We start from the raw sequence: 25,541 nt of genomic DNA, 5'->3' as shown, positions 1-25,541 counted from the left end.
GTCATCAAAAAGAAGGAAATTTGTAGAAAACGTCACAGACAATGGGAGACTCAGGATACACAACAAACAAATGTAATGTGATTTCAAGCCCATTTTTGGTGGTATATAAAAAAAGAGATATAAATGAAATTTGGTATTCTGGTTGGGATCCTGGGACAGAAAAAGGACATTAAATAAACACTAAGAGAATCTTAATAAACTATGTTCTTTAGTTAAAAATAATGTACCAATGTCAGGTTGTAACAAATATACCATATTACATATCAATATCAGTTAATTGTAATAAATGTACTATAGAAATATAAGCTGTTAATAATAGGAGAAACTGGCTCTGTGGCTCATGTCTATAATCCCAACCCTCCAGGAAGTCGAGGCAGGCCAACTGCATGAGCCTGGGAGTTCAAGGCCAGCCTGGGTAACACAGCAAGACTCTGTTATCTACCAAAAATAAAAATATTAGTTGGGCATGGTGGTATGCACCTGTAGTTCCGGCTACTTGGGAGGCTGATGTGGGAGGATGGCTTGAGCCCAGGAGACAGAGGTTGCAGTGAGCCAAGATCCCACCACTGCACTTCAGCCTGGGTGACAGAGAGAGACACTGTCTCAAAATTTAAAATAATAAAAATAATAGGGGAAACTGGATGTGGGATATGTGTGAACTCTGTAGTATTGTCTCAATGTTTTCTGGAAATCTAAACTGTACCAAAAGTATTTGAAGTTTTTAAAAGACAAATTCCTGAGTCACATCCTCAGAATCTGGCCTTCTAATATGCATTGACACAGGTATAACAGAGTTGTGAATGACGACAACCTCTCTGTCCCTGCCTGCTGATTGACCAAAGAGAAGGAGCAGACACAGCAATGCCTGCAGAGAAGAAGCTATCACTCACACCAAGACTGCATGGCTCTCCTCCACCAGGCTCCTGAGGTTACATATGGGGCCTCTCATTAGACTAGCAGTCTTCCTAGGGCAAGAACCTGGTCTTCCCTGTGACACTGGGTAGGGGCCACCTCTCCTTGAGGAACTCAAGATCTCCTCAGCTCCAGGTGCCACCAATTCTCCAGATGTGTTTTTCTTTTAGGTAAGTCTATTTCTCTATATGGGTAGAAATAAAGACCTTGTACATAATAAACATTTTTTTGAAGGCTGGCAAAAGGTCTGCTTGCTCCAAAATAATTAGACTCCTAAGTCTTTTTTTTTTTGAAACGAAGTCTCGCTCATGCAATGGGATAATCTTGGCTCACTCTAAACTCCACCTCCTGGGTTCAAGTGATTCTCCTGCCTCAGCCTCCCAAGTAGATGGGATTATAGGCATGTGCCACCACGCCCAGCTAATTTTTGTATTTTTAGTAGAGATGGGGTTTCACCATGTTGGCCAGGCTGGTCTTCAACTGACCTCAGGTGATCCGCCTTGGCCTCCCAAAATGCTGGGATTACAAGCGTGAGCCACCACTAACTAACTGGCCTAACTCTTTAGTTAAGCATGACTAATGTTAAAAAGCAGCAAACTTGATGACTTGGGTTTAGTGCCTAAATTTCCTCTGCTGACTTGCTGCTTTCCTTTGTACCCTAGGCCCCAGTTGTGACTGAAGGATAACAGTAGTAGCAATTTAAAATTGTGATGCTGTCAATTCTGTATTTCAGCTGAGAAAACTAGGCTCAGGAGGTTCAGCAACTCATCCAAGGTCACACACAGCCAGTAAGTGATGGAACTGGGGTGGGTATCCTAGTTTGTTTTATAATGCAAGAAGCCCCAGCACCCCAGCAAATTGCCTCTTGACTGCAGGTTCTTACTTGGGGGTATGCGGTAGGCCACCCCAAAATTCGAGGAGAGTAGATAGCAGAGGACTGCACACGACATCTGTGATTACTAATTTGCGGAAGTCCTTAAGGACAGAACAGGATGTGTCTCTGGACAAAGCTGGAAGAGCAAAGCCTGGAAATTAAATCAAGACTCAACAAAACAAAAAGCGAGCCAATTGCATTAACACAAGCTGAAGGAATCATAGGTAGAGACAAATGGTGATGTGTGAGGAGCTCTGAAAAAGAAGTACGGAAGGGCAAGTCTTTGAGATTCATTGTCTTCCACATTGTGCAGAGTAGTGGAAACTCTGAAAACCTCCTTGAGCATTACAGGCAGCTCAGAGGTCTGGCCAGAGCTTCCTGGAATACTCTCTTCCTTTTTTTCTTTTTTTTTTTTTAAATTTAAGAGAGGGTCTTGCTTTGTTTCCCAGGCTGAAGTGCAGTGTTGTGATCAGAGACGACGGCAGCTTCAAACTCCCAAGCTCAAACAATCCTTCCACCCAGCCTCTCAAGTAACTGGGACTATAGACACTTGCCCCCACATTCAGCTCATTTAAAAGTTTTTTTTTTAATAGCGATGGGGTCTCACTATATTGCCCTGGCTGGTTTTGAACTCCTGGGCTCAAGCAATACTTCTGCCTTGGTCTCCCAAAGTGTTGGGATTACAGGCGTGAGCCACTGCACAGGGCCAGCATACTCTCCTGGTAAGAATTTTAGGGCTGGTCTAGGGAGCAGGAAGAAGGAAAAGATGCAGTGATTGATCAGATATTTCTACCACAAGCACAGGGAGGGGGAATTATATTAGCAGTACTCCCACTCTAGACACCTGTATTCCTCAGAGGGTACAAATATCTTAGGTTCCCCTGGTGATTAAAATCATTCATTTTGCTCACCTTGCTTTGATTCCATGAAAACTAACCTTCTAACTAGATTCTGACTTTCCCACAGGAGAAAGTGTGCTGAGAAGTTGGCATGGAGGTTTCAGACTGCTTTGCAGTTGCTTCTCTCCTTGTGATTCTTTTTTTTTTTTTTTTTTTTTTTTTTTGAGACAGAATCTTGCTCTGTCAGCCAGGCTGGAGTGCCATGGTACAATCTTGGCTCACTGCAACCTCTGCTTCCTGGGTTCAAGCAATGCTCCTGCCTCAGCCTCCCAAGTAGCTGGGATTACAGGTATGCGCCATCATATCCAGCTAATGTTTCTATTTTTAGTAGAGACAGGGTTTCGCCATGTTGGCCAGGTTGGTTTCAAACTCCTGACCTCAGGTGATCCACCCACTTCGGCCTCCCAAAGTGCTGGGATTACAGGCATAAGCCACGGGGCGCCTAGCCTCCCTTGTGATTTAATACATTTGCAGCCTGGCTTCCTCACCAGGCTCCTGTGAATTTGGTTAGTCCACCCCTTTTGGTCTGCTTAGCTCTAAGTACACTGAAGAAACTTCATCTCTGGCCTGCAGAGAACCAGGATCACCTGCCTCCAGCCCCCTCTACTGCTGGCCCTAGGGGGGTTTTCCCTGATTGACAGCTGGCACCCTCTTTGATGTCACTCTCAAGCCGCCCTTTGCCGTGTCAGTCGCCCCAATCACACTCTCCCTACCCTGAGCCCAGAATGAGCTGTGGGAGACCTGCAAAAAAAGTGCTTCGATAACACAATAACTTTATAGGTTCTGTTGAAGAAACAGGAATAAGGAAGAGGCCTCGTGCTCAAGGGAAGATGCCAAGAGCACGCAACAGAAAGAGTAGAAGGAACAGGTGATGTTTAATCTAGAGCAGGGAAGATCCGGGAAGGCCAACCCGTTCTCTGTCATCAAATATCTGAAGGACTGTAATGAGGACAAGGGAACAGATTTATCTTTTGAGGCTCCAAAAAAATATGCTAACCTGGCCACATGTGGTGGCTCATGCCTGTAATTCCAGAACTTTGGGAGGCTGAGGCAGGAGGATAATTTGAGGCCAGGAGTTTGAGACCAGCCTGGGCAACATGGCCAGACCTGTCTCTACCAAAAAAAAAAAAAAAAAAAAAATTAGCTGGGCGTGGTTGCTCATGTCTGTACTCCCAACTACTCCGATGCCGAGGTGCGAGGCAGGAGCCTAGCAGTTTAAGCTGTAGTAAGCTATGATCATACCACTGGACTCCAGCCTAGGCAACAGAGAATCTTTCTTAAAAAAAAAAAAAAAAAGAAAGAAAAAGAAAAAATATGGTAACCAAAGGGCAGTAGATACAGGGAAACAGACAAAGAGGGAGAACCTTTAAAGGCAGTTTTCCCCTAACTTCAGTTATTCACATATCACCTTCACATTGTGTGTGTGTGTGTGTGTGTGTGTGTGTGAAATTTATGAGAAGAAGCATAATCCTGCAATTCAAAGCAAATCTCTGGAGCAGGACTAACTGGGTTTATTTTCCAGTGTACTCACTTCCCAGCCATAGAACTTTGGGCACGTTATTCAACTTCCCTATGCCTGTCTGCTTAGCAGTAAAATGGGGCAAGTAGTCCCTACTTCAAACAGCACTTAACCCACATTGGTGAGGATTAATTGAATGATTTGAATTATTATATATATATATTTTAATAAATAATTTTTTAAAGAGTTGGGGCCTTGCTTTGTTTCCCAGGCTGGTGTGCAGTGGCACAATCAGCTCACCATAACCTCCAACTCCTATAAACCATCCTCCCACATCAGCCTCCTGAGTAGCTGGATTACAGGCATGTACCACTACACCCAGATAATTTTTTTAATGTTTTGTTGACATGGATTCTCAGTATGTTGCCCAGGCTGGGGTCCAGCTCCTGGCTTCAAGTGATCTTCCTGCCTCTACTTCCCAAAGTATTAGGATTACAGGCATAAGCCACTGCCCATGGCCTATTATATTCTATCCTCATACCATCAATCCTCTTTTTTAATATTTTTCTTTAAATAAACACATGATTTATACACATTTATTTTAAAGGAAACATGATATTACTACTATACATGAAAAGCCATGTATTGCTGGAACCTGGGGAGCAGAGGTTGCAGTGAGCCAAGATTATGCCACTTCACTGCAGCAGTGGGCAAAAGAGTGAAACTCCATCTCTCCCTACAGACACACACACACCAGGCGTGACAGCTCATGCCTTTAATCCCAGCACTTTGGGAGGCAACATGAAAGCCAACAATGTTATTAGATCGCTACAGGTTTAACAATGTTATTAAATGGCCACACTTACGGTTGCCTCTTAAATGCCCTGAACTAGAGGACTGCTGTCTTCCCAAAGTGTTACAGTAGCATTCTACTACTTCACCCAGACTTTTGTTGACTGCCGACAAAAGGAAGAGTCTCAGTCCCACAAGTTGGAGGAAGTGAAAGGCCGGTGTGGGTGGAGCACCTGCTCTGGGGAGAGAGGGCTGCCCCAGGGGTGAGAGGCAGGCAGAGCAGGATCAGAGACAGCTCAAAAGGGAAAAATCCCTTTCCTATTCTGAGACTTTGTGCTCTTGGGTACTGTGTCTCTCTGTGCCACACCAAGTCATCTCACAAGGTCCCCTGTGGTATGAGTTGCACATCTTAGAAAGCAAAGTCAGAAAGACCATATTGGAGACACTGTGGGTGCCCCACCCATACTCCTCAGCTCACCCAAGGTTACCTGCAGACATTTCCAGACACCCTGGGCTGCCTCTAAGTCATTTTCTGGCCTGGGGGTATGCACAGCAGACAGTTATCAAAACAACCCTCAATAAGGAGGAACGAGAGTCAGAGGAGATATCCCAGTCTCCCTGCCTCTTCGTGGGACACTTCTGAAATATCTACTACAGTCTCTCCAAGTGTCCCTGAGGGATGGAGACCCAACTGTCCAGTGGTAACTCACTCATCAACACTTTTTCTCTTGGCTTTCCTTCCTTTCTCTGTTCATTTCATTCTCACTGGGCTTCCTGGGATCATTCCCTAAATAAACTTCTGGCACCTGAATCCTTTTCTCATAATCTGCTTTGGGGGAAACTGCAACTATGACATAGCTTTAAACTTCTGTCAGTGGAATGAGTTGCCCAGTGAGATGGGAAGTTCCATTTTACTGAGGACTCAAGAAATGGCTGAGAATGTTCCATGGAGATTCATGGGTCATCAGATAAGGATTCAAGCTAGATGAACACTTAGTATTCTTTTTGTGTGTCTGTCTTTTTTGTCTATTTGTTTTAAAGAAATGGCATCTTGGCCGGGTATGGTGGCTCACACTTGTAATCCCAGCACATTGGGAGGCCGAGGTGAGTGGATCACCTGAGGTCAGGAGTTTGAGACCAGCCTGGCCAACATAGAGAAACCCTGTCTCTAAGGAAAATACAAAAATTAGCCAGACATGGCAGCAGGTGTCCATAATTCCAGCTACCCAGGAAGCTGAGGCAGGAAAATTGCTGGAACCTGGGGAGCAGAGGTTGCAGTGAGCCAAGATTATGCCACTTCACTCCAGCAGTGGGCAAAAGAGTGAAACTCCATCTCTCCCTACACACACACACACACACACACACAAACCAAGCGTGATAGCTCATGCCTTTAATCCCAGCACTTTGGGAGGCAGAGGCAGGTGCATCACTTGTGGTCAGGAGTTCAAGACCAGTCTGACCAACAAGGTGAATCCCCATATCTACTAAAAATACAAAACTTAGCCAGGCATCGTGGCGCATGCCTACAATCCCAGCTACTCAGGAGGCTGAGGCAGGAGAATCACTTGAACCTGGGAGATGGAGGTTGCAGTGAGCCAAGATTGCGCCACTGCATTCCAGCCTGGGCGACAGAGCTGAATTCTGTCTCAAAAAAAAAAAGGCAGCATCTTGCCTTGTTACCTGGGCTAGTGCAGTGGTGCAATCATGGCTCACGACAGTCTCAGACTCCTGGTCTGAAGTGAGCCTCCCCTCTCAACTTCCCCAGTAGCTGGGACTGCAGGTGCATGCCACCAGGCCCAGCTAATTTTTGCTTTTCCAAGCTGGAGTGCACTGGAATGATCATGGCTCATTGCAACCTCAAACTCCTGGGCTCAATTTATTCTCTTGCCTCAGCCTCCCAAGCAGCTACAAGGGCACACCACATCTGGCTAATTGTTCTTTTTTTGTAGAGATGGGGTCTTGCTACATTGCCCAGGCTGGTCTGGAACTTCTAGACTCAAGTAATCCACCTCAGTCTCCCAAAGTTCTAGAAATACAGGTGTGAGCCATCAATTCAGACCCAGCTAATTAAAAAAAATTTTTAAATAGAGGCAAGGTCTCACTATGTTGCCCAGGCTGGCCTTGAACTCCTGGCCTCAAGCAATCCTTCTGCCTCAGCCTCCCAAAGTGCTAGGACTACAGGCATGAGCCAGTGCACCTCACCTGGCCTACTTAGTATCCTTCTGATCCTCCGGTCCCATTATTCTGGATCAAGAGTCAGCAAACTACAGCCCATGGGCCACGTCTAGCCTACTGCCTGTTTTTGTATAGCCTGTGAGCTAAGAATGGTTCATTTGTCCTTCTTTCCTTCCTTCCTTCCATCTCTCTCTCTTTCTTTCTTTCTCTCTCCCCCTCTCCCTCCCCTCCCCCTCCCTTTTCCTCTCTTTCTTTAATTTTTTTTTTTTTTTTTTTTTTTTGAGACTGAGTCTGGCTCTGTCGCCCAGGCTGGAGTGCAATGGCAAGATCTCGGCTCACCATAACCTCCGCGTCCTGGATTCAATTGATTCTCCTGCCTCAGCCTCCTGAATAGCAGGGACTACAGGAGTGTGCCAAGACACCCAGCTAATTTTTTTTTTTGTATTTTTAGTGGAGATGGGGTTTCACTATGTTAGCCAGGATGGTCTCAATCTCCTGACCTCGTGATCCACCCGCCTCAGCCTCCCAAAGTACTGGGATTACAGGCATGAACCACTGCGCCCAGCCACATTATTTATTTATTGTTTGTTTGTAGAGATGGGTTGGTTTTGAACCAGGCTGGTTTTGAACTTCTGGCCTCAAGCAAGCCTCCCTCCTCGATCTTCCCAAAGTTCTGGGATTACAGACGTGAGCCACCATGCCTGGCCAGTTTGCACATTTTTAAATTGTTGGAAAAATGTTTAGAGAATAATATTTTGTGACACAGAAAAATTATGTGAAATTCAAAACTTCAGTGTCCATAAAGCTTTATTGGAACCCAGATATACTCATTTGTTTACATACCATCTATGGCTGCTTTTACTCTACAGTGGCAGTTTCTCATCAACATTACAAGAAACAATGTTATTTGAGGACTTACTATACGTCATTTCACTTAAAGTTGCAGTTTCTAAGAACGTATCGATGACATTGAGAATTTACTGCAGTTGCAACTAAAACCATATGGCCCATAAAGCTCCAAATATTTACTCTCTGGACCTTTACAGAAAAAGTTTGCTGATGCCTGTACAAGGTCATTATCCTGCAGAGACAAGAGGCAGATTGAGGCCTGGCTGCCCCATGAATGGGGAGGGTGATCCCCAGACCTCGTGTCTGGGGCAGTTTGAATCAGAACAACACATTTCCTTTTGCCACAGCATTACGGCCATGGTCATCACTCCCACCCTCTGCAAGTACCTAAGACTCTTTCACAAAGCCATTCATGTCTTTATACCAGGAATATTTTTTGATTAAAAATCTTTTCCCATTTTTCTTGTTGTTAAAGACAGGGGTGGGATCTCACTATGTTGCCCAGGTTGGTCTTGAACTCTTGGCCTCAAGCATTCCTCCCACTTCAGTTTTCCAAAGTGCTGGGATTATAGGCATATGCCACTGTGCCTAGCCACCAGGAATAGTTTTCTTTTTTAAAGGACATGAGAAATGTTCTTCTCCACACCCTGCCACTATCCCACATGGTTTCATCCACGCTTAATCACTTTCACCGTCACTTAGTTAGTGATTCCTCCCCCAAACAAGCCAAACCTCCAGACCACATCCTGAAATTTCAGATCAATACCCAAATATTGGCCAGGTAAGGTAGATCATGCTTGTAATCTCAGTGCTTTGGGAGGCCAAGGCAGGAGAAACACTTGAGTCTAGGAGTTTGAGTTTGAGATAGCAAGACCCTGTTTAAAAAATTAGCTGGTCATGATAGCATGCGCCTGCAGTCCCAGCTACTTGGCTGGGTGGGAGGAGCCCTTGAGCTCAGGAGGCTGAGGCTGCAGTAACTATGATCATACCACTGCACTCCAGCATGGGTGACAGAGCAAGACCCTGTCTCTAAAAACAACAACAAAAGAAACCAAAACCAACGAAACAAAACAAAAAACCCAAATGTCTGATCAACATTAGATTAAGTTGGGGGGGTGAGGGAGTGTTGCTGCCTACCAGTAGTGCAACTTCAGGCAAGTCATTTAACATCATGGAACATCAATTTCATCATCTCTCAAAGGTGGAAATGATCCTGTCTAGCCTGCCAGGATTACTGTGCTAATCGGATGAAATGAGAGCTGCCCACAAAACACGGTGCCGCCTGGCCCCAGCCTCTCTCCCTAGCACACTACTGTATTATCGCACCTCTGCTCCCTTTGACCACCACACTCCCTGCCTATTGGCTCTCCTTGAGTCCCCTGGCCTTGACAAGCTCTTGGCCATCTCTGTACATGCTGACTTTTCTGCCAGAAACATATCTTCTTTTCCTCACCCCACCTTCTGCCTGGCAGATCAACACATAACCTTAGTTTATGTGTGTTTTTGTTTAAAGACACCTTATAGGCCAGGCCCGGTGGCTCATGCCTGAAATCCCAGCACTTTGGGAGGCCAAAGTGGGTGGATCACCTCAGGTCAGGAGTTTGAGACCAGCCTGGCCAACATGGTGAAACCCCTGTCTCTACTAAAAATATACAAAAATTAGCTGGGTGTGGTGGTGTGTGCCTGTAGTATCGGCTACATGGGAGGCTGAGGCAGGAGAATCGCTTGAACCCCGGAGGTGGAGGTTGCAGTGAGCAGAGATGGTGCCACTACACTCCAGCCTGAACAACAGAGTGAGACTCCATCTCAAAAAAAAAAAAAAAAAAAAAGACAGCTTATTCAGTATTTATTGTTGTTTCATTAACATCGAACTCAGCCAACTGCACTATAACTCATGCGGGAACGAAGCTTACCTAACAGACATGTTTTCTCTGTAAGGCACATTTCAGCCTTCTCGTGCTTAGGAACACAAGACAGCACATCAGCAGTATGCTTGGGGCCATTTCAAACCTCGACATCGCAAACAAAAATGCACAAACATGCAAAAAATGTGGCACTAAGTACACCACAAAAGGGACACTTGTTTGTAGCACAAGAGCTGAAACCAGAAGGCAGAGTGTCCCCCGTTTGCCCTTGGCTGGGAAAGTGCGTGTTGGGTGACTCAACTTTTTCACTGTTCTGCACGCATCCATATATGACTGTGAAAGTGCCATAGATATTGATTTGGAAGTTACAAACACATTTTTTTTTCTTTTTCTTTTCTGAGATGGAGTTTTGCTCTTCTTGCCCAGGCTGGGATGCAATGGCGTGATCTCAGCTCACTGCAACTTCCACCTTCCAGAATAAGCAATTCTCCTGCTTCAGCCTCCCAAGCAGCTGGGATTACAGGCTTCTGCTACCACACCCACCTAATTTTTTGTATAGCAGAGATGGGGTTTCGCCATCTTGGCCAAGCTGGTCTCGAACTCCTGACCTCAAGTGATCCACCCACCTCAGCCTCCCACAGTGCTGGGATTACAGGCATGAGCCACTGCATCTGGCCTTTTTTCCTCATTTTTTTTTTTTTTTTTAATGAGCCAAAGTCTCACCATGTTGTCCAGGCTGGTCTCAAACTTCGAAGCTTAAGTGATCAGGCTGGTCTCAAACTGCTAAGCTCAAGTCTCAGTCTCCCAAAGTACTGGGATTACAGGTGTGAGTCACTGTACCCAGCCACAAACACATTTTTTGAAAAATTCTTTAAATATATAATTTAAAAAATAAAGAGACGGGGTCTTACTCTGTTGCCCAGGCTGAGCTGGAACTCCTAGCCTCAAGTAATCCTCCTGCCTAAGCCTCCCAAAATACTGGGATTATAGGCGTGAGCCACTGCGCCTGGCTACAAACAAATTTTTTAAAAAAATTATTTAATGTATATAATTTTTAAATAAACAGACAGGGCCTTACTATATTGCCCAGGCTGATATCCAACTCCTAGCCTCAAGTGATCCTCCAGCCCCAGCCTCTCAAACTGCGAGGATTACAGGGTACGAATTCGCAAATTCAGAACTTGTGAATAATGAGAACCGACTGCACTTTCTTCCTGTTTCTCCCATTCAGGGCTGGCTGAATTCTGTCTTACTCACATTTTATCTCTAGCATCTGGAAAACTGCCTGACCCACAGTAGGTTCTCAATAATAAATGTATTTTGAATGAACGAATGAATCAATTCAGTGGAAGTGCTCAGTTCACAGCAGTGATGTGTGAACCACACGCCTGCCCCGTGCACGCTTTCCCGGTCAACAAGGGAAACAGCAGGGTATGGTTCTTTTGCACCTGGGCTCAAGAGCAGACAGCCTGGGTTCAAATATGGGACATGCTTCTTATTAATTAATTATGTAACCTCGAGCAAGGTCATTGGCCTCTCTGAGCCTCAGTTTTCTCAGTTAACAAATGCAGTACTCATAGTACTACCGTGGAAGTTATGGTCTGGAGTCAACGTGGCCCTGCGAAGAAAGCTTCTAGCACAGGTGAACCCTTAGTAAACAAGTAGCTTTTATTGTTAATTACCACGGCAACCCTAAGAGCTATCATACCCATTTAGCCGATACAAAAACTGAAGCTGAGGATGGTTCAGGGAGTGTCCAAGGTCACACAGAAGGAAGGGCTGCCTCTGGGGAGTCTATGCTCATGCTAGTAACTCTGTTGTTATATAAATATAAGGGGTCGACCAGGCACCGTGGCTGGTGCCTGTAATCCCAGCACTTTGGGAGGCCAAGGTGGGAGGATGGCTTGAGCCTAGGAGTTTGACACCATCCTGGGCAATCTAGTGAGGCCTCATGTCTATAAAACCAACAAACATAAGGGCTCATTTTTACTAGTTATAAGGACCCTTACTCATTACAAAGGCTCTTACTGCCTGATCAGCTAGGTTTGCTAAAATGAAGATAGCTCTAGCCAGGCTCCTGATCTCTGGGATCAGGGTGGGGAGGAACCCCCTTTCTACTAGTAAACCCCAAGAGTCTTCTCTCGTATTCCACACTGGTGTCTTTCTGTTCGCTGCCCACTTTTGAATTCAACCCTTTCAGAACCAGCCCTACTGGGAAGAGGGGGTTAGTTTGTTATCTTGGGTTTGACAGTACAAAGGCAGAGGCATTTCCTGCTTAAAAGGCACATGAGAAAGGAGGAGGAGGACGACGAACTGGAGGAAAAGGAGGAGGAGGGAATCATCAGCATTCTGGGTTAGAACAAACAAATGTCCTCCGTTTTTCTCCAACTCCTTAGATCAAGGGTCCTCAAATTTGGCTGCCAGCTGGAATCTCTTGCAAACATTTTAATACCCAGATGTCCAGCCCCCCCCCCCCCCCACTCAGACCAATCACATCTGAGTCTCTGGGGGGTGGGGGTGAGTGGAACTGGGGCATCGGTATCTTTTTAATGCTCCCCAAGCCACGCCAACATGCAGACAAGTTTAAGAAGTGGTGCTCTGGACATTATCAGCACTCGGCTGCCACCCTGGAGTGGCTCTGGGCGACAGTGGCGGCTTTCCGCTTCGAAGACGCGCGGCTTGGGGGTTCGGGCATGCACTCGGAGGCGAGGGCTGGGGAGGATGCGAGCGTGCCAGCGACCTGGTGCTCTGCCCTGCTCTAGGCCCAGCTCGGAGACTGCTGGTCTCCGGGTCCCCCCACCGCGCTACAACACGTGCGGCCGCCCCGACTCCTCCGGTTATCTCTGCAGACCGCAAGCAGTGCCCAGCGGCCGCCCTGCTGCCCACCCCAACCTCAGAGGCTCCAGGGAGACGCCCGGGGCTCAGGAATCCTACCTTGGCTGCCGGCGCTGCCCTCCAGTCCCCGGAATCCTGGGACTCAGGTTCGAGCTGTCGCTGTAGCTGCGCCTGTGAAGCGCCCACTAGAGCGCAGGCGCCACCTAGTGGGCGCTGGGCGGCCGCGCAGGGACCGCGCTAGGAGGCGGGAGCGCAGTCCAGGGCGGAAATGCAGCCAGGGCTTCCCACGTGGGCGGTTTTCCAACGCTCCGCCAGCCCTGTGGCCAGATCCGGCCTTGGGCGGGACCACCTTCACTCGCTGCGGGGCACTGGGATCTGAACTTGGTGAACTCTCTCTTGGGGCACGCAGGGAGGGCCAGGCCCTGGCCCTTGGCCTGGTAACCATCCTCCGGTTTTCCTGGCTGGGCTCAGGATCTTTCCCTTCATCCAGCAGCTTTCAGTGCTCCTTCTTTGGCACTGCTTCTCTTTTAAATGTGCTGGGAACATCCAAGGATGCAAAGGGCTGGGATTCTCTCAAACTAAGGGAGGCCCTTAGCCTATCAGCAAGCCTTTCTTCCTGCCACCCCCTAAACCGGGCCTGAATGAGAGAAACAGCCTGTTCTGCTGGCTTGCCCTTTGGAGGCCAGGCTGGTGGAGGATGGGTGTGTGCCAGTGACCTCATGCTCTGCTCTGCTCTGTTCTGCTGGAAAGGCTTCTCTGAGCAATAGTGTGGGGGAAATTGCCCGTCATGATCCAGTCACCTCCCACCAGGTCCCTCCCTCGACATGTGGGGATTACAATTCCAGATGAGATTTGGGTAGGGACACAGTGCCAAACCATGTCACCTAATCTGTCATCTGTTTCTGTAAATAAAGTTTTGTTTTTGTTTTTGAGACAGAGTCTCGCTCATTTGCCCAGGGTGGAGTGCAGTGGCGTGATCTTGGCTCACTGCAACCTCTGCCTCACGGGTTCAAGTGATTCTCCTGCCTCAGCTTCCTGAGTAGCTGGGATTACAGGTGCACGCCACCACATCCAGCTAATTTTTGTATTTTTAGTAGAGACAGCGTGTCAGGCTGTTCTTAAACTTCTGACCTTGTGATCCCGCCTGCCTCGGCCTCCCAAAGTGCTGGGATTACAGGTGTGAGCCACGGCGCCTGGCCTGTGAATAAAGTTTTATTAGGCCACAGGAAGGGGAAGGGGTGGCTCAAGGGATTTTTTTTTTTTTTTTTTTTTTTGTATGGAGACAAGGTCTCTCTATGTTGCCCTGGCTGCTCTTGAACTCTTGGTCTCAAGTGATACTCCCACTTCCAGCCTCCCAAAGCCCTGGGATTACCAGTGTAAACTATGGCTCCTAGCCATCTGGTATTTTTTCAATGAGGGCATGCCAAAACACTTATAAATATGGTGGGCCATTTACTGTGTTTCTATTTCATTTATTTCTTCATTTAACAACGATTAACTGAGCACCTACTATATGCCACTTTTCTACAATCAAGGGATACAATGACGAACAAAACACAAAAATCTCTGCTCTCGTTGAATTCACATTTAATGTAACACATGAATACTTTTAACACACACAACCGGGCCGGGCGTGGTGGCTCATGCCTGTAATCCCAGCACTTTGGGAGGCCGAGGCGGATGGATCACGAGGTCAAGAGATCGAGACCATCCTGGTCAACATGGCAAAACACCGTCTCTACTAAAAATACAAAAAAAATTAGCTACTCAGGAGGCTGAGGCAGGAGAATTGCCTGAACCCAGGAGGCGGAGGTTGCGGTGAGCTGAGATTGCGCCATTGCATTCCAGCCTGGGTAACAAGAGCAAAACTCCGTCTCAAAAAACAAAACAAACAAAAAACCCACAACCGGCAATTGAGCTTGTCATGGGATAAGTACAGAATTTATTAAAAATATTATATTTAGAGCTGGGCACCAGGGCTCACCCCTGTAATCTCAGCACTTTTGGAAGGCCGAGGCAAGAGGATTGCTTGAGGCCAGGAGTTTGAGACCAGCCTGGCCAACATGGCGAAACCCTTTCTCTACAAAAAGTACAAAATTAGCTGGGTGTGGTAGCAGGTGCCTGCAATCCAAACTACTCCAAGGCTGAGGTGGGAGAATCCCTTGAACCTGGGAGGTGGAGGTTGCAGTGAGCTAAGATCGCACCATGCACTCCAGCCTGAGTGACAAAAAGAAAAAAAAAAAGAATATCCATGTTTAGGGATACACGTGTTACAGACTTCTGTGGGGACATCTTCACGTTTTCTTTTAATCCTGGTAGTTTATCTCTGTGGCAGAGATTTTGTACATAATGCGTCAGTGGAAATTTAAGGCAATTTGTGAAAGTGAGGCCTGCAATCCTCCTCTCCCCCTCCCCTCTAGCCCCTACTCTGCTCCCCCCCAGGACCATCTGTAATTGTTCTAGCCGTGTGTGTGTGTGTGTGTGTGTGTGTGTGTGTGTGTATACCTACTTAACCTTTGGACTCTCTGTCCTGGTATAATCTGATCAAAGTGAATATCAAGGGCAGAGGAGGAAGAAGAGGAGCAGGAGGAGGAGGAGGAGGAAGAGGAAGAGCAGGAGGGGGAGGAGGAACAGGAGAAGCAGGAAGAGGAAGAGGAGGATGAGCAGGAGGAGGAAGAGAAGGAGGAGCAGAAGAAGCAGAAAGAACAAGAGGAGGAGGAGCAGGAGGAGGAGATGGAGGAGCAGGAAGAGGAGGAGCAAGAGGAGGAGGAGAGGTGGAGGAGAGGAAGAGGAGGAGGGGAGAAGGAGGAGGTTGAGGAGAAGGAGAAGGAGGAACAGTAGGAGGAGCAGGTGGAGGAGGGGAAGATGGAGCAGCAGGAGAGGAGGATGAGGAGAAGGAGGAGAAAGAGCAGAAGGAGGAGGAGCAGTAGGGGAAGAAGGTGGAGGAGGGTGAGGGGGAGCAGGAAGATGAGCAGGAGGAGGAGGAGGAGAAGGTGGAGGAGGAGCAGGAGGAAAAGGAGGAGCAGGAGGAGGAGGAGGAGCAGGAGGAGGAGGAGGAAAGCCTAAAGACACACAGAGGGTGTCAGTAACAGGAACCAGCCCCAGCTACTTCACCGCAGGTGGGTGCCCTGGTGAAGGTGAATCAGTCAGAGGAGTGCTGACAGCCCACAGCAAGTACCAGCTGGCAGACAGTTCCCCATTCTTTCACTTTCAAGAGTCTGAGTCATTTCCAGACCACTGTTGCCCCATCCTTGCAACAGCTGCCTCCCCACAGTGTGCCCCAAAGCACGCCTGGGCAAAGTCCTAGATTACAGCCTCTGGATTCTGGCGTCACCTCATGAGGTTAAAGTCTTCCCAGTGACTTTCTCTTCTAAGTCCTCCTGGCATGTTTCTCATTCTACTAATACAATGTTTTTGGAACCTGCAGAGTTATTGACAGGTCTGTTTTCTTTACAGAAAACAGGAGTTTTGATAGACTGAAGAATGTAAATAATAATTATAATAACAAAATGTTTAGAATGTGCTAGACACTACGAGTTTTTCTTTTCTTTGAGACATGGAGTCTTGATCTGTAACCCAGGTGATCATTGTTCACTGCAGCCACAAACTCTTGAGCTCAAGGGATCCTCCCACCTCAGCCTCCCAAGTAGCTGGGAGTACAGGCATATGCCACCATGCCTGGCTAATTTTTAAATTTTTATTTTTGTTTTTAAGAGATGGGGTTTGTTGTTGTTTTTTTTTGATGTCGCTCAGGCTGGTCTAGAACTCCTGGCCTCAAGCATTCCTCCCACCCCAACCTCCTAAGTAGATGCAAGCCGCCATACCAGGCTCATGCACTAAGGATTTCAGATTGACAGTTTGATTTAATCCACAGTAATCCTACAAAGTAGGCACTGTTCCTCTCCCCACTTTCTCAGTAAAGAAACTGAGACTTGTAATGTTTAAGTAACTTGCCCTAGGTCAAGGAGTTAGCAAGTAATGTACCCAGAACATGAATCTGATTAGCTGATTCCAAACGTGAATGTGGATGATCTGATTCCAAAGGACATGCCCTGAATGCCTCACTATTGTTTGCTAAGCATCTACTATGTGCTGGACTCTGTGCTTTATGTATGGAACAGGATAGTTAAGGTACTCATTTTTATCCCTTTTGCTTTCTTGTTCTGTTCATCCTTTTCTTCAAAGGGATAATTTTGTTTACTTTTGTTTTTTAAAATAAATTCATAAAATTATGAGATGTGACCTATGTTTTAGTAAGAAGGGGCATATTTATCTTCTAGAGTGATTCTCCATTAAAGAGGGTGAAAATCCTCTGTGGTCTAAAGTGGTTGGAGCTAAAACTGGTGGCACTAGACTCATGGGCAAGATGGTGTCAGGAGCCCAGCAGGAGGAGGCATAGAGAAGGAAAGAGGCGGAAGTGCCAAAGAGACCAAGGGGAAGGGGCCTGGGCGCCCATCCTAGGAAGGACGCTGGACCTTGTGAAGCTGGCTTGTGGACTGACGGGCAACTTAACTCGAGGTTACAGTGTGTCTGATTGGTAAGAATACGCCTGGTCACTTTCCGGTTCCGGATTATACCTGCAAACCCTCTCAGATGTTATGAAGTGTAATAGCCGATGTACTGATTCTGTCTCATTGACTCCAAAAGTCCCAGGAAGCAAGTATTTTTTTATTTTGAGATGGGGTCTCACTCTGTCACTCAGGCTGGAGTGTGGTGGTGTGATCTCGGCTCACTGCAACCTCCACCTCCCAGGCTCAAGTGATTCTCCCACCTCAGCCTCCCAAATAGCTGGGACCACAGGTGTGTGCCATCATGCCTGGCTAATTTTTTATATTTTTGGTAGAGACAAGATCTCACCATGTTGCTCAGGCTGGTCTCAAACTCTGAGCTCAAGCCATACATCTGCCTTGGCCTCTCAAAGTGCTGGGATTACAGGTGTGAGCCACCATGCACAGCCCAGGAAGTACTTGTTATTATTATTTTGAGACGGAGTCTCATTCTGTCATCCAGGCTGGGGTTCAGTGGTGCCATCTCAGCTCACTGCAACCTCTGCCTCCCAGTTCAAGCGATTCTTCTGCCTCAGCCTCCCAAGTAGCTGGGGCTACAGGCACCTACTACCATGCCTGGCTAATTTTTGTATTTTTAAATACAAAAGAGACAGGCTGGTCTCAAACTTCTGACCTCAAGTGATCTGCCCCCCTTGGCCTCCCAAAGTCCTGGGATTATAAATGTTAGCCACCTCACCCGGCCCCAGGAAGCAGTTATTATTAATTACATCTTACAGATAAGGAAACTGAGTCAAAAATGCTAAGCAACTTGCTGAAGGGCACACAGCATGTACACTGTAGAGTTGGCATTCAATCCCAGGTCCCTCTCATGCTGAAACTGCTTTTAACCATGGCCACTACCTGCCTTCCCATCAATGACCGGTGAATTAAATTGTACTCTTAGGAAGATTTATATTTGCTCAATTTATATTTGCTCATTTTGGCTGCTGTGTTCTTTTCCCTTTTACTACCAGATATTTTGTGCATCCTTCTAGGTCCAGCTCAAATGTGGCCTGCTCTAGGAAGCCCTCCCCTGTCCCCTGCTTCTACTGTGACATCCTCCATATTAAAATACTTATTGTATGCTGCTAAATAGTATAATTTGCTGCAAGAATGCTGCCTCCTCCAGCAGACGCTATGCCCCTTAATCAAGAGTAAGATCCTCCAGGTGTGGTGGTTCATGCCTGTATTCCCAACACTTTGGGAGGCTGAGGCAGGAGGATCACTTGAGGCTAGGAGTTCGAGGCCAGCCTGGGCAACATAATAAGATCCCTGTCTACAGACACACACACACACACACACACACACGCACACGCACACAATAGCTGGGTATGGTGGGCATATCTGTAGTCCTAGCAACTGAGAAGGCTGAGGCAGGAGGATGGCTTGAGCCCAGAAGGTCGAGGCTGCAGTGAGCCATGCATGATCACTCCATCCTGGCAACAGAGTGAGACCTGATTTCAAAAAACAAACTGGTTGGGCACAGGGGTTCATGCCTTTAATCCAAACTCTTGGGAGGCTGAGGTAGGAAGTTCTCTTGAGCCTAGGAGTTCAGGAGCTGCCCGGGTAACATAGTGTGACCCCATGTCTACTAAAAAATAATGCAAATAAATAAATTAATAAAACAAAGAAACAAGAGTCAGATCCATGTGGGTGGTGCTACATGTCTTCCATTTGTCTCTCTGTATCCACTCTCCATCCTCTGTGTCCTGGGAGCCTGACTTAAATGGAGAATACCAAAGGCTTATATGCCCACTAGTTTCAAGTTGAGTTTGGCCAATGGTATATCTGGGAGAGACCAGAGGCAGGGAGGAGAGTGAGGTTGGGTGCTTATGTCCCCAGCTCCCCTTCTGCAGGGTGCCTTAGGTTGACCACTCTTTTGACCCGTAGTCATAGCTGTTAGGTGACCCTGTGCATACAAGCCCTCTGGCTTGTATGGCCTCCTTCATTGAAATTAAGGTTCTGTAAATTGCACAACACCCAAAATGGAACTTTGTGCCTTGTGGTTTAATAAAGAGCTGTTGAGCTAAATGAGTGGCAAGTGTTTTTTTTTTTTTTCCTTTGAATGAGTGAGTGAGTGAGAAGCAGGAGAGAGAGAATTTGAAATGATCTCAAGCACTAGGATGGTATGGCAAATAAGCCCCTAGGCTCCTGGCAAATGGTTTTTATTTATTTTTGTTGTTTGATCTTTACAAACATTAAATTATCTTTTCTTTCCTTTTGTTTTGGAGAGAGGGTCTCACTCTGTAGCCCAGGCTGGAGTGCAGTGGCGCCATCTCAGCATGCTGCAGCCTCTGTTTCTTCCACCTCCCAGGTTCCAGTGAGCCTCCCACTTCAGCCTCCCATGTAGCTGGGACTGCAGGGACATGCCACCACACCCAGCTAATTTTTGTGTTTTTTTTTTTTTTGTAGAGATGGGGTTCCACCCCATCTGGTCTCGAATCCCTGGGTTCAAAGTGATCTGCCTGCCTTGGCCTCCCACAGTGATGGGATTACAGGCATGAGCCACCGAGCCCAGCCCAAGTTTTCTTAATGAACAGTAAATTTGATTTCCTTCTTCTTCTTCTTCTTCTTTTTTTTTTTTTTTTTTTTTTTTGAGGCAATGTCTCTTTGTCACCCAGGCTGGAGTGCCATGGCACAATCACAGCTCATTACAGTGAGGACCGCCCCCCAGGCTCAAGTGATCCTCCCACTACTGCCTCCTGAGTAGCCAAGACTACAGGTACATACCACCACACCTGGCTAATTTTTGTATTTTTAATAGAGATGGGGTTTTACCATGTTGACCAGACTGGTCTTGAACTCCTTACCTCAAGTGATCCGCCCACTTTGGCCTCCCAAACTGCTGGGATTACAAGTGTGAGCCACGACACTGGCCCCACCTCCAAATTTATATGTCGAAACTCCAAACTCCAATGTGACTGTATTTGCAGATAGGGACTCTATGGAGGTAATTAAGGTTAAATGAAGTCATAGGGATGTGGCCCAAACTTGAGAGTACTGGTGTACTTATAGGAAGAGGAAGGGATATCAGAGCTCTCTCTTTCTAAGAGCACTGAAGAAAGGCCTTGTGAGGACACAGTGAGAAGGGGCCGTCTACGAGCCAGGAAGGGAGCTCTCGGCAGAACCTGAGCTTTGCAGCCATCTTGCTCATGAACTTTTAGCCTTTAAGAACTGTGAGAAAATACATGTCTTGTGTAAGCCACCAAGTCTGTGGTATTTTCTTATGGCATCCAGGGCCCACTAATACAGGTAAATACCCTATGGTAAAGATATGTTTAATTCTTAAGAAACTGTCAAACTGTTTTGTCCAGTGGCTGAACCATCTGACGGTTCCTATCTGCAATATACGAGAGTTCCAGTTGCTCCACAACCTTGCCAACATATGACATGGTCAGTGTATTTTCCAAGAAGTTTTTGTGTTTTTAATGTGGATTTGTGTGTGTGTGTGTTTGTGTGTGTGTGTGTGTGTGTATGTGCTATGTTTTGTAGGTAGTAATGTCTAAGGAAGCAGTTTAAAGGTGAAAATATTTAAAATGTGATCTACTGAGGGCCCATCCATCTTTGGGTTGCCCATACCTCATTTCTCTGTTCTGGTCTTTCTTCTGGCCCCATTCTATTCCTAGGGCCATGTACCCTGAGCTCAGCCAGCTAGCAGATCTGGCAAATTACAGTCTTCATCCGAGGTAAATTCACTTCTGGGAGTTGAGGAAGAGGTTGGGTGTGGACAGGGCTGCATTCATGGGCCTTGTGCTTCATCTAAAGTTCTGCTGTCACTGTCTTGAAATTCTCAATCATTTTGAACAAGGAGCCCACATTATTATTTTGCTTTGTCCTGCAGATTATGTAACTCATCCTGGATGTGTCAGGGAGAGGTGGTAATAGGCAAGTCAAGCCTTCTTTTTAAAGAAGATTTTTAAATTAAGAGAGGGTCTATTTACTAAGACAGCCTGTTTACTAGGCTGGAGGGCATTGGCACAATCTTGGCTCACTGCAACCTCCATCTCTTGGGATCAAGCCATCCTCCCTCCTCAGCCTCCCGAGTAGCTGGGACTATAGGCACGCCCCACCATGCTCATCTAATTTTTGCATTTTTTTGGTAGAGATAGAGTTTTACCAAGTTGTCAGGCTGGCCTCAAGCTCCTGGGTTCAAGTGATCCACATGCCAAGGCCTCTCAAAGTGCTAGGACTACAGGCATGAGCCACTATGCCCAGTTGCAAGCCAAGGTTTCTTACATGCTCATTTTGTAAAGACTCCCTTGTCTAATCCCATGGACCATCCTCTAAACTGGTTCATGCACAATCCTAGGGTTTCTCGCCTGGCCCCTGGGTGCTCCTGCTGCCTGTCTCTTGGGCTGACTTGGGTTAAGCATGATTCATTTGGAGGCTTCACAAAAGGATTGTTGGCCCTGGATCCCAATATCCAAATGAGGATTAGCCTCAAGTAGGGCATCTTAATTGGAAGGTAAATGAAACCTCCCTCTTCCACCCTGACAGCCCCAAAGTGTACTTTGGCATTTATATGGGAGAGGTAAATAGGCACAATCGTCTTCTGAATTGTCACTCTGCCAGGCCCTGCTGGCAAGAAGCTTGTTCAAAGAAAGTTGAACCGGAGTTTCGTGGCTTTCTTGAAGGTCACTGGATGCCCAGGCCCAGGGAGGAGGAATGGCACTCACCAGAGGTAGGGGCAGAAAGTGGCTTGGAGTGGGAAGATCACAGGCTCTGGAGGCAGTGGGGCCTATGCTTACATCCTGAGCTGGCTGCTTACTAGGTTTGTGACTCCAGGTAACCAACCCTTAACCACTCTGGACTCAGTGATTTGAACTCTAAAGTGGGATTAATAATACTTCCTTGTAGGACTGTGATTATGGGGAATAACCAAGAAGGTCTGTGTAAAGTGTCCGAGGCCGGTATGCACCTGCCCTCCACAAGTGAAATCCGAATCAACGTCACCTTTGACTGCTGTGTGCATACACAAAGAATCATTGTAAATGTACTTCTCTGAAAAGCCGCTTCACAGTCCTGCATGACCCTCCTTCTAGCTTCCTAGGAGCTGAGTCAGGATTATCAGTCCCCTACTAGAGTTAGGAAAACAAATGCTAAGTGATTGGAAAATAACACAGGGTTGACTATAGAGCACAGGAGTTCCGAACTCCAGTTGCATAGAACACGAAGCTTCACTCGGGAAGTATTCACATCAGAGATCGCTCACCGCTGTGAAAACCTTTACCCTTGTATCCCAGATTAAAAGCGCAACAACAGCCTACAAAGTGGATAACATCTGTCATGGTATGTGAAGATAGCCTGACGGGGTCTTTAAAATACATATTAACATAGTGATAAAGAGAGTGGGTGCCTTACACCTGTAATCTCAACACTTTGGGAGGCTGAGCAGGCAGATCGCTTGAACCCAGGAGTTTGAGACCAGTCTGGGCAACAAGGTGAGAGCCCCGCCACTCCCCACACCCCTGGGATCTCTATAAAGATAACATACAAAACTTAGCTGGGCATGGTGGCACACACCTCCCTGCTACTTGGGAGGCTCAGCTGAGAGGATCACTGGAGCCTAGGTTGAAGCTGTGCTGAGCAGTAATTTTACCACCACACTCCAGGCTAGGCAACAGAGTGAGACCTTGTGTAAAACAAATAAAAAGAAAATAAAAAGAAAAATATAAGAGGTTGGGCCAGGCGCGGTGGCTCACGCCTGTAATCCCAGCAATTTGGGAGGCCAAGGCAGTCAGATCACGAGGTCAGGAGATCCAGACCATCCTGGCCAACATGGTGAAACCCTGTCTCTACTAAAAATACAAAAATTAGCTGGATGTGGTGGCACGTACCTGTAGTCCTGGCTACTTGGGAGGCTGAGACAGGAGAATCACTTGAACCTGGGAGGCGGAGATTGCAGTGAGCCAAGATCGTGCCACTGCACTCCAGCCTGGCGACAGAGCGAGACTCTATCTCAAAAAAAAAAAAAAGAAAAAAGAGGTTGGAAGGCAGAGGACTTGGGTTCAAATCCCAGCTCTGCTATTTCCTGGCTGATAAAACTACCTCAGATAAATTACTCAATCTCTCGTGTCTTGGTGTTTCCATGTGTTAAATGAAGATCAAATAATACACCTACTTCTTAGGGTTGTAAACAAGATAATGGGTGTGAACTGTGCTTGGCACAGAGTAGCTCCTAGCATCTATTAGCTAGTTATTTTAATGACTCACCTGTTTGGATAACCCCGAGAGTCCACAGTCCTAAGACTCTCTATTCCTCAATACTGGGTGGAGTTGGCATTCTAGGTTAAAGGGTGGTCTCTAAGTGGGGGCTTCTGTGAGTCCCAGGAACGGAAAGTGGCCCTGAGATATGGAGGGAGTCCACAGCCTGTTGCATAGTGACAGGGCTTGGTTTGCATAGATAGAGGCTGGTGTTTACAGGTAACTAGGAGGTGGTGGTGGGGTGATTTGTAAGTTATAGATTAAACAAAAGGGAATTCTTCTGATGGAATGAATGAGGCACAGTGCCTGGAATTGGCCAGGTTAGCTGGAAGGGCAGCCCTCCAGGCCCTGCCCACCACACAGTGGGCTTTTTATGCACAGGGGGCGTCTCCTTGTGGCCATAGAAACAGAGCTGGCTCTTTTCAACAGAGCTCTGAGGACGGTTATTTAACGCTGGCCCCTGAGGATCTGCCACACAGACCTTCCTCCTTCCGGAACGTCCAAGGGCACTGGATCCTCTGTGTCCCTCTGAGATGGGGTGCCATGCCAGCAAGACCACCACAGTGGCAGCTGAGTCCCAGAAGCCTGGAGAAGAGTGTGAGGGAGGAGAGCCAGGTGTGGAAAACAGCACCCAGGCAGCAGACTGCAAGGATGCCCCACTGAAGGATGAAACCCCTGAGCCAAAGAGCTGAGATGCGTCTCTCCAGAGTCAGACCCTCACCTCCTTCCTGGAACTGCCTTTGGCCCGTGAACCTGAGACAATCCCCACCCTGAGAAGCTCTGATCACTGGGAGGAGAGAGAAAGCCTCCAGCTTTGGTATTCAGGCTTCAGATGTTTTTAGCGGCCTTTGCTCATCCTTAAAGGGGTGGGAAGGATGAGTCTATAAGGAATCCTCTTTCCCCAGCTCTCCTACAGAGAGGACAAAAGAAGTCTTCACACACTGTGGAACTTTCCTGCAACTTCTGGATGCAGACCAGCCTCAGAGCAGACTGTTCTGGCTCCAGGGAATATCTGCTGTCAGGCTGTGAGAGTGATCCCTGCCTGCCTGGCTTTCCTGAAGTCAGAAGGCACCTTGGTTGTAATGTATGGGGTGTGTGGATGTCAGTTTGCTGTTTCTTTCTCCTTTTTGCAACAGCTGGCGGAGTAGCCAACACCCCTGACGGCAACATGTTGCGCTTGGCTCACTCCACATCCTCTCTATGAATAATTTAATATCTAACTTCAAATGTTGTTAAGGAACTATGGAAAATATCAGGATCTGACTGGGATCCCGTAAATGGAAGGTAAAAGACCTCCAATAAGTGGGACATAGAGCCCTGGTGGGAAGGAAAGCAGAGAGATTTGTGTTCCCGGCTCCTTAATTCCCCGGAAAAAGGTCCCTCTGCTAACATGCATTTATCTCTTCATAGCCAAAGTGTCCATTTCAGCCCTCTAGCATCTGAGCTATCTGCATCCAGCTCTCAAAAATATTTCGCTGTTTACTAACATGTCTGTCAGCCTTTCTTTTCTCCCCCGCATGTGTTTTGTTTTCAATTCCACTCAAAAGCATTTCATCTGAAATCAAATAGACATGTTTGCAAATAAATGATGACACAACACATTTGAAAGACAGAATTGGGGATCTGAGATTAGAGGATCAGCGGAGAAGGGTGGGTGTAATTCTGTGGAACAGGAGTGAGAAGAGAGGCGAGGGAGCTGTTGCTTTGCACCAGGCGCCACGCTGAGAACTTTCCATAGATGGTTTAATGCCACCCAGCCACGCCCATTTTACAGATGAGGAAATGGAGAAAAAGTCACTTGCCTGAGTATGGGGAGCCAGGAAGTAGCAGAACCCACAGTTGAGCCCCAGCAGTATGGCTTGGGAAATGCATATAAAGTGCGGCTTAAAGTGCAGGCAGGGTCTTTCTCACGATTAAACTGAAATACGAGTCCCTTTATAGCCTGTGCCTGGTGAAGACCATTTCTCTTTATTCACTGGGACATATCTGCCTATTGAGAAGTAGGTAACTGGTCAGCTTGGAGTCCACCTGCAGTGGAGTGATGAAATGAGGGCTTTTTTATTTTTACTCTGATGGTGGGAGAGGAGGAGGAAGGAAGAGATGGAGAGGGAGGTGGAAGGAGGGAGGAAG

At 47.0% G+C, this 25,541-nt stretch overlaps 2 protein-coding genes across 7 annotated transcripts in view; one reads left to right on the top strand and one right to left on the bottom strand.

The window, feature by feature from the left end:
• The window catches only part of CHD9 (chromodomain helicase DNA binding protein 9), a 286,203-nt gene extending 273,406 nt beyond the window's left edge, over window positions 1-12,797 (bottom strand). For all 6 annotated transcript variants that reach the window (XM_078358110.1, XM_035281960.3, XM_035281963.3 and 3 more), the window contains exon 1: window positions 12,760-12,797. The gene's annotated coding sequence lies outside the window, so the exon portion shown is untranslated. The remainder of the gene's footprint in view (window positions 1-12,759) is intronic.
• Window positions 12,798-23,811: 11,014 nt separating this feature from the next.
• Window positions 23,812-25,005, top strand: CHD9NB (CHD9 neighbor). The gene is made up of 2 exons (XM_054248513.2): window positions 23,812-24,228; window positions 24,317-25,005. The coding sequence occupies exon 1, from the start codon at window positions 23,945-23,947 to the stop codon at window positions 24,101-24,103; it is 159 nt and encodes a 52-aa protein (XP_054104488.1). The 5' UTR covers window positions 23,812-23,944; the 3' UTR covers window positions 24,104-24,228; window positions 24,317-25,005.
• Window positions 25,006-25,541: the final 536 nt, after the last annotated feature.

This window comes from Callithrix jacchus, chromosome 20 (assembly GCF_049354715.1).
Source record: "Callithrix jacchus isolate 240 chromosome 20, calJac240_pri, whole genome shotgun sequence".
Taxonomy (NCBI): domain Eukaryota; kingdom Metazoa; phylum Chordata; class Mammalia; order Primates; family Cebidae; genus Callithrix; species Callithrix jacchus.
Note: the sequence above shows the minus strand (reverse complement) of the source record. Positions and strands in the feature narration are given on the sequence as shown.

Bases quoted from the DNA above. Each gene is read 5' to 3' on its own strand.
- CHD9NB (XM_054248513.2), top strand. From the start codon at position 23,945: ATGGGGTGCCATGCCAGCAAGACCACCACAGTGGCAGCTGAGTCCCAG.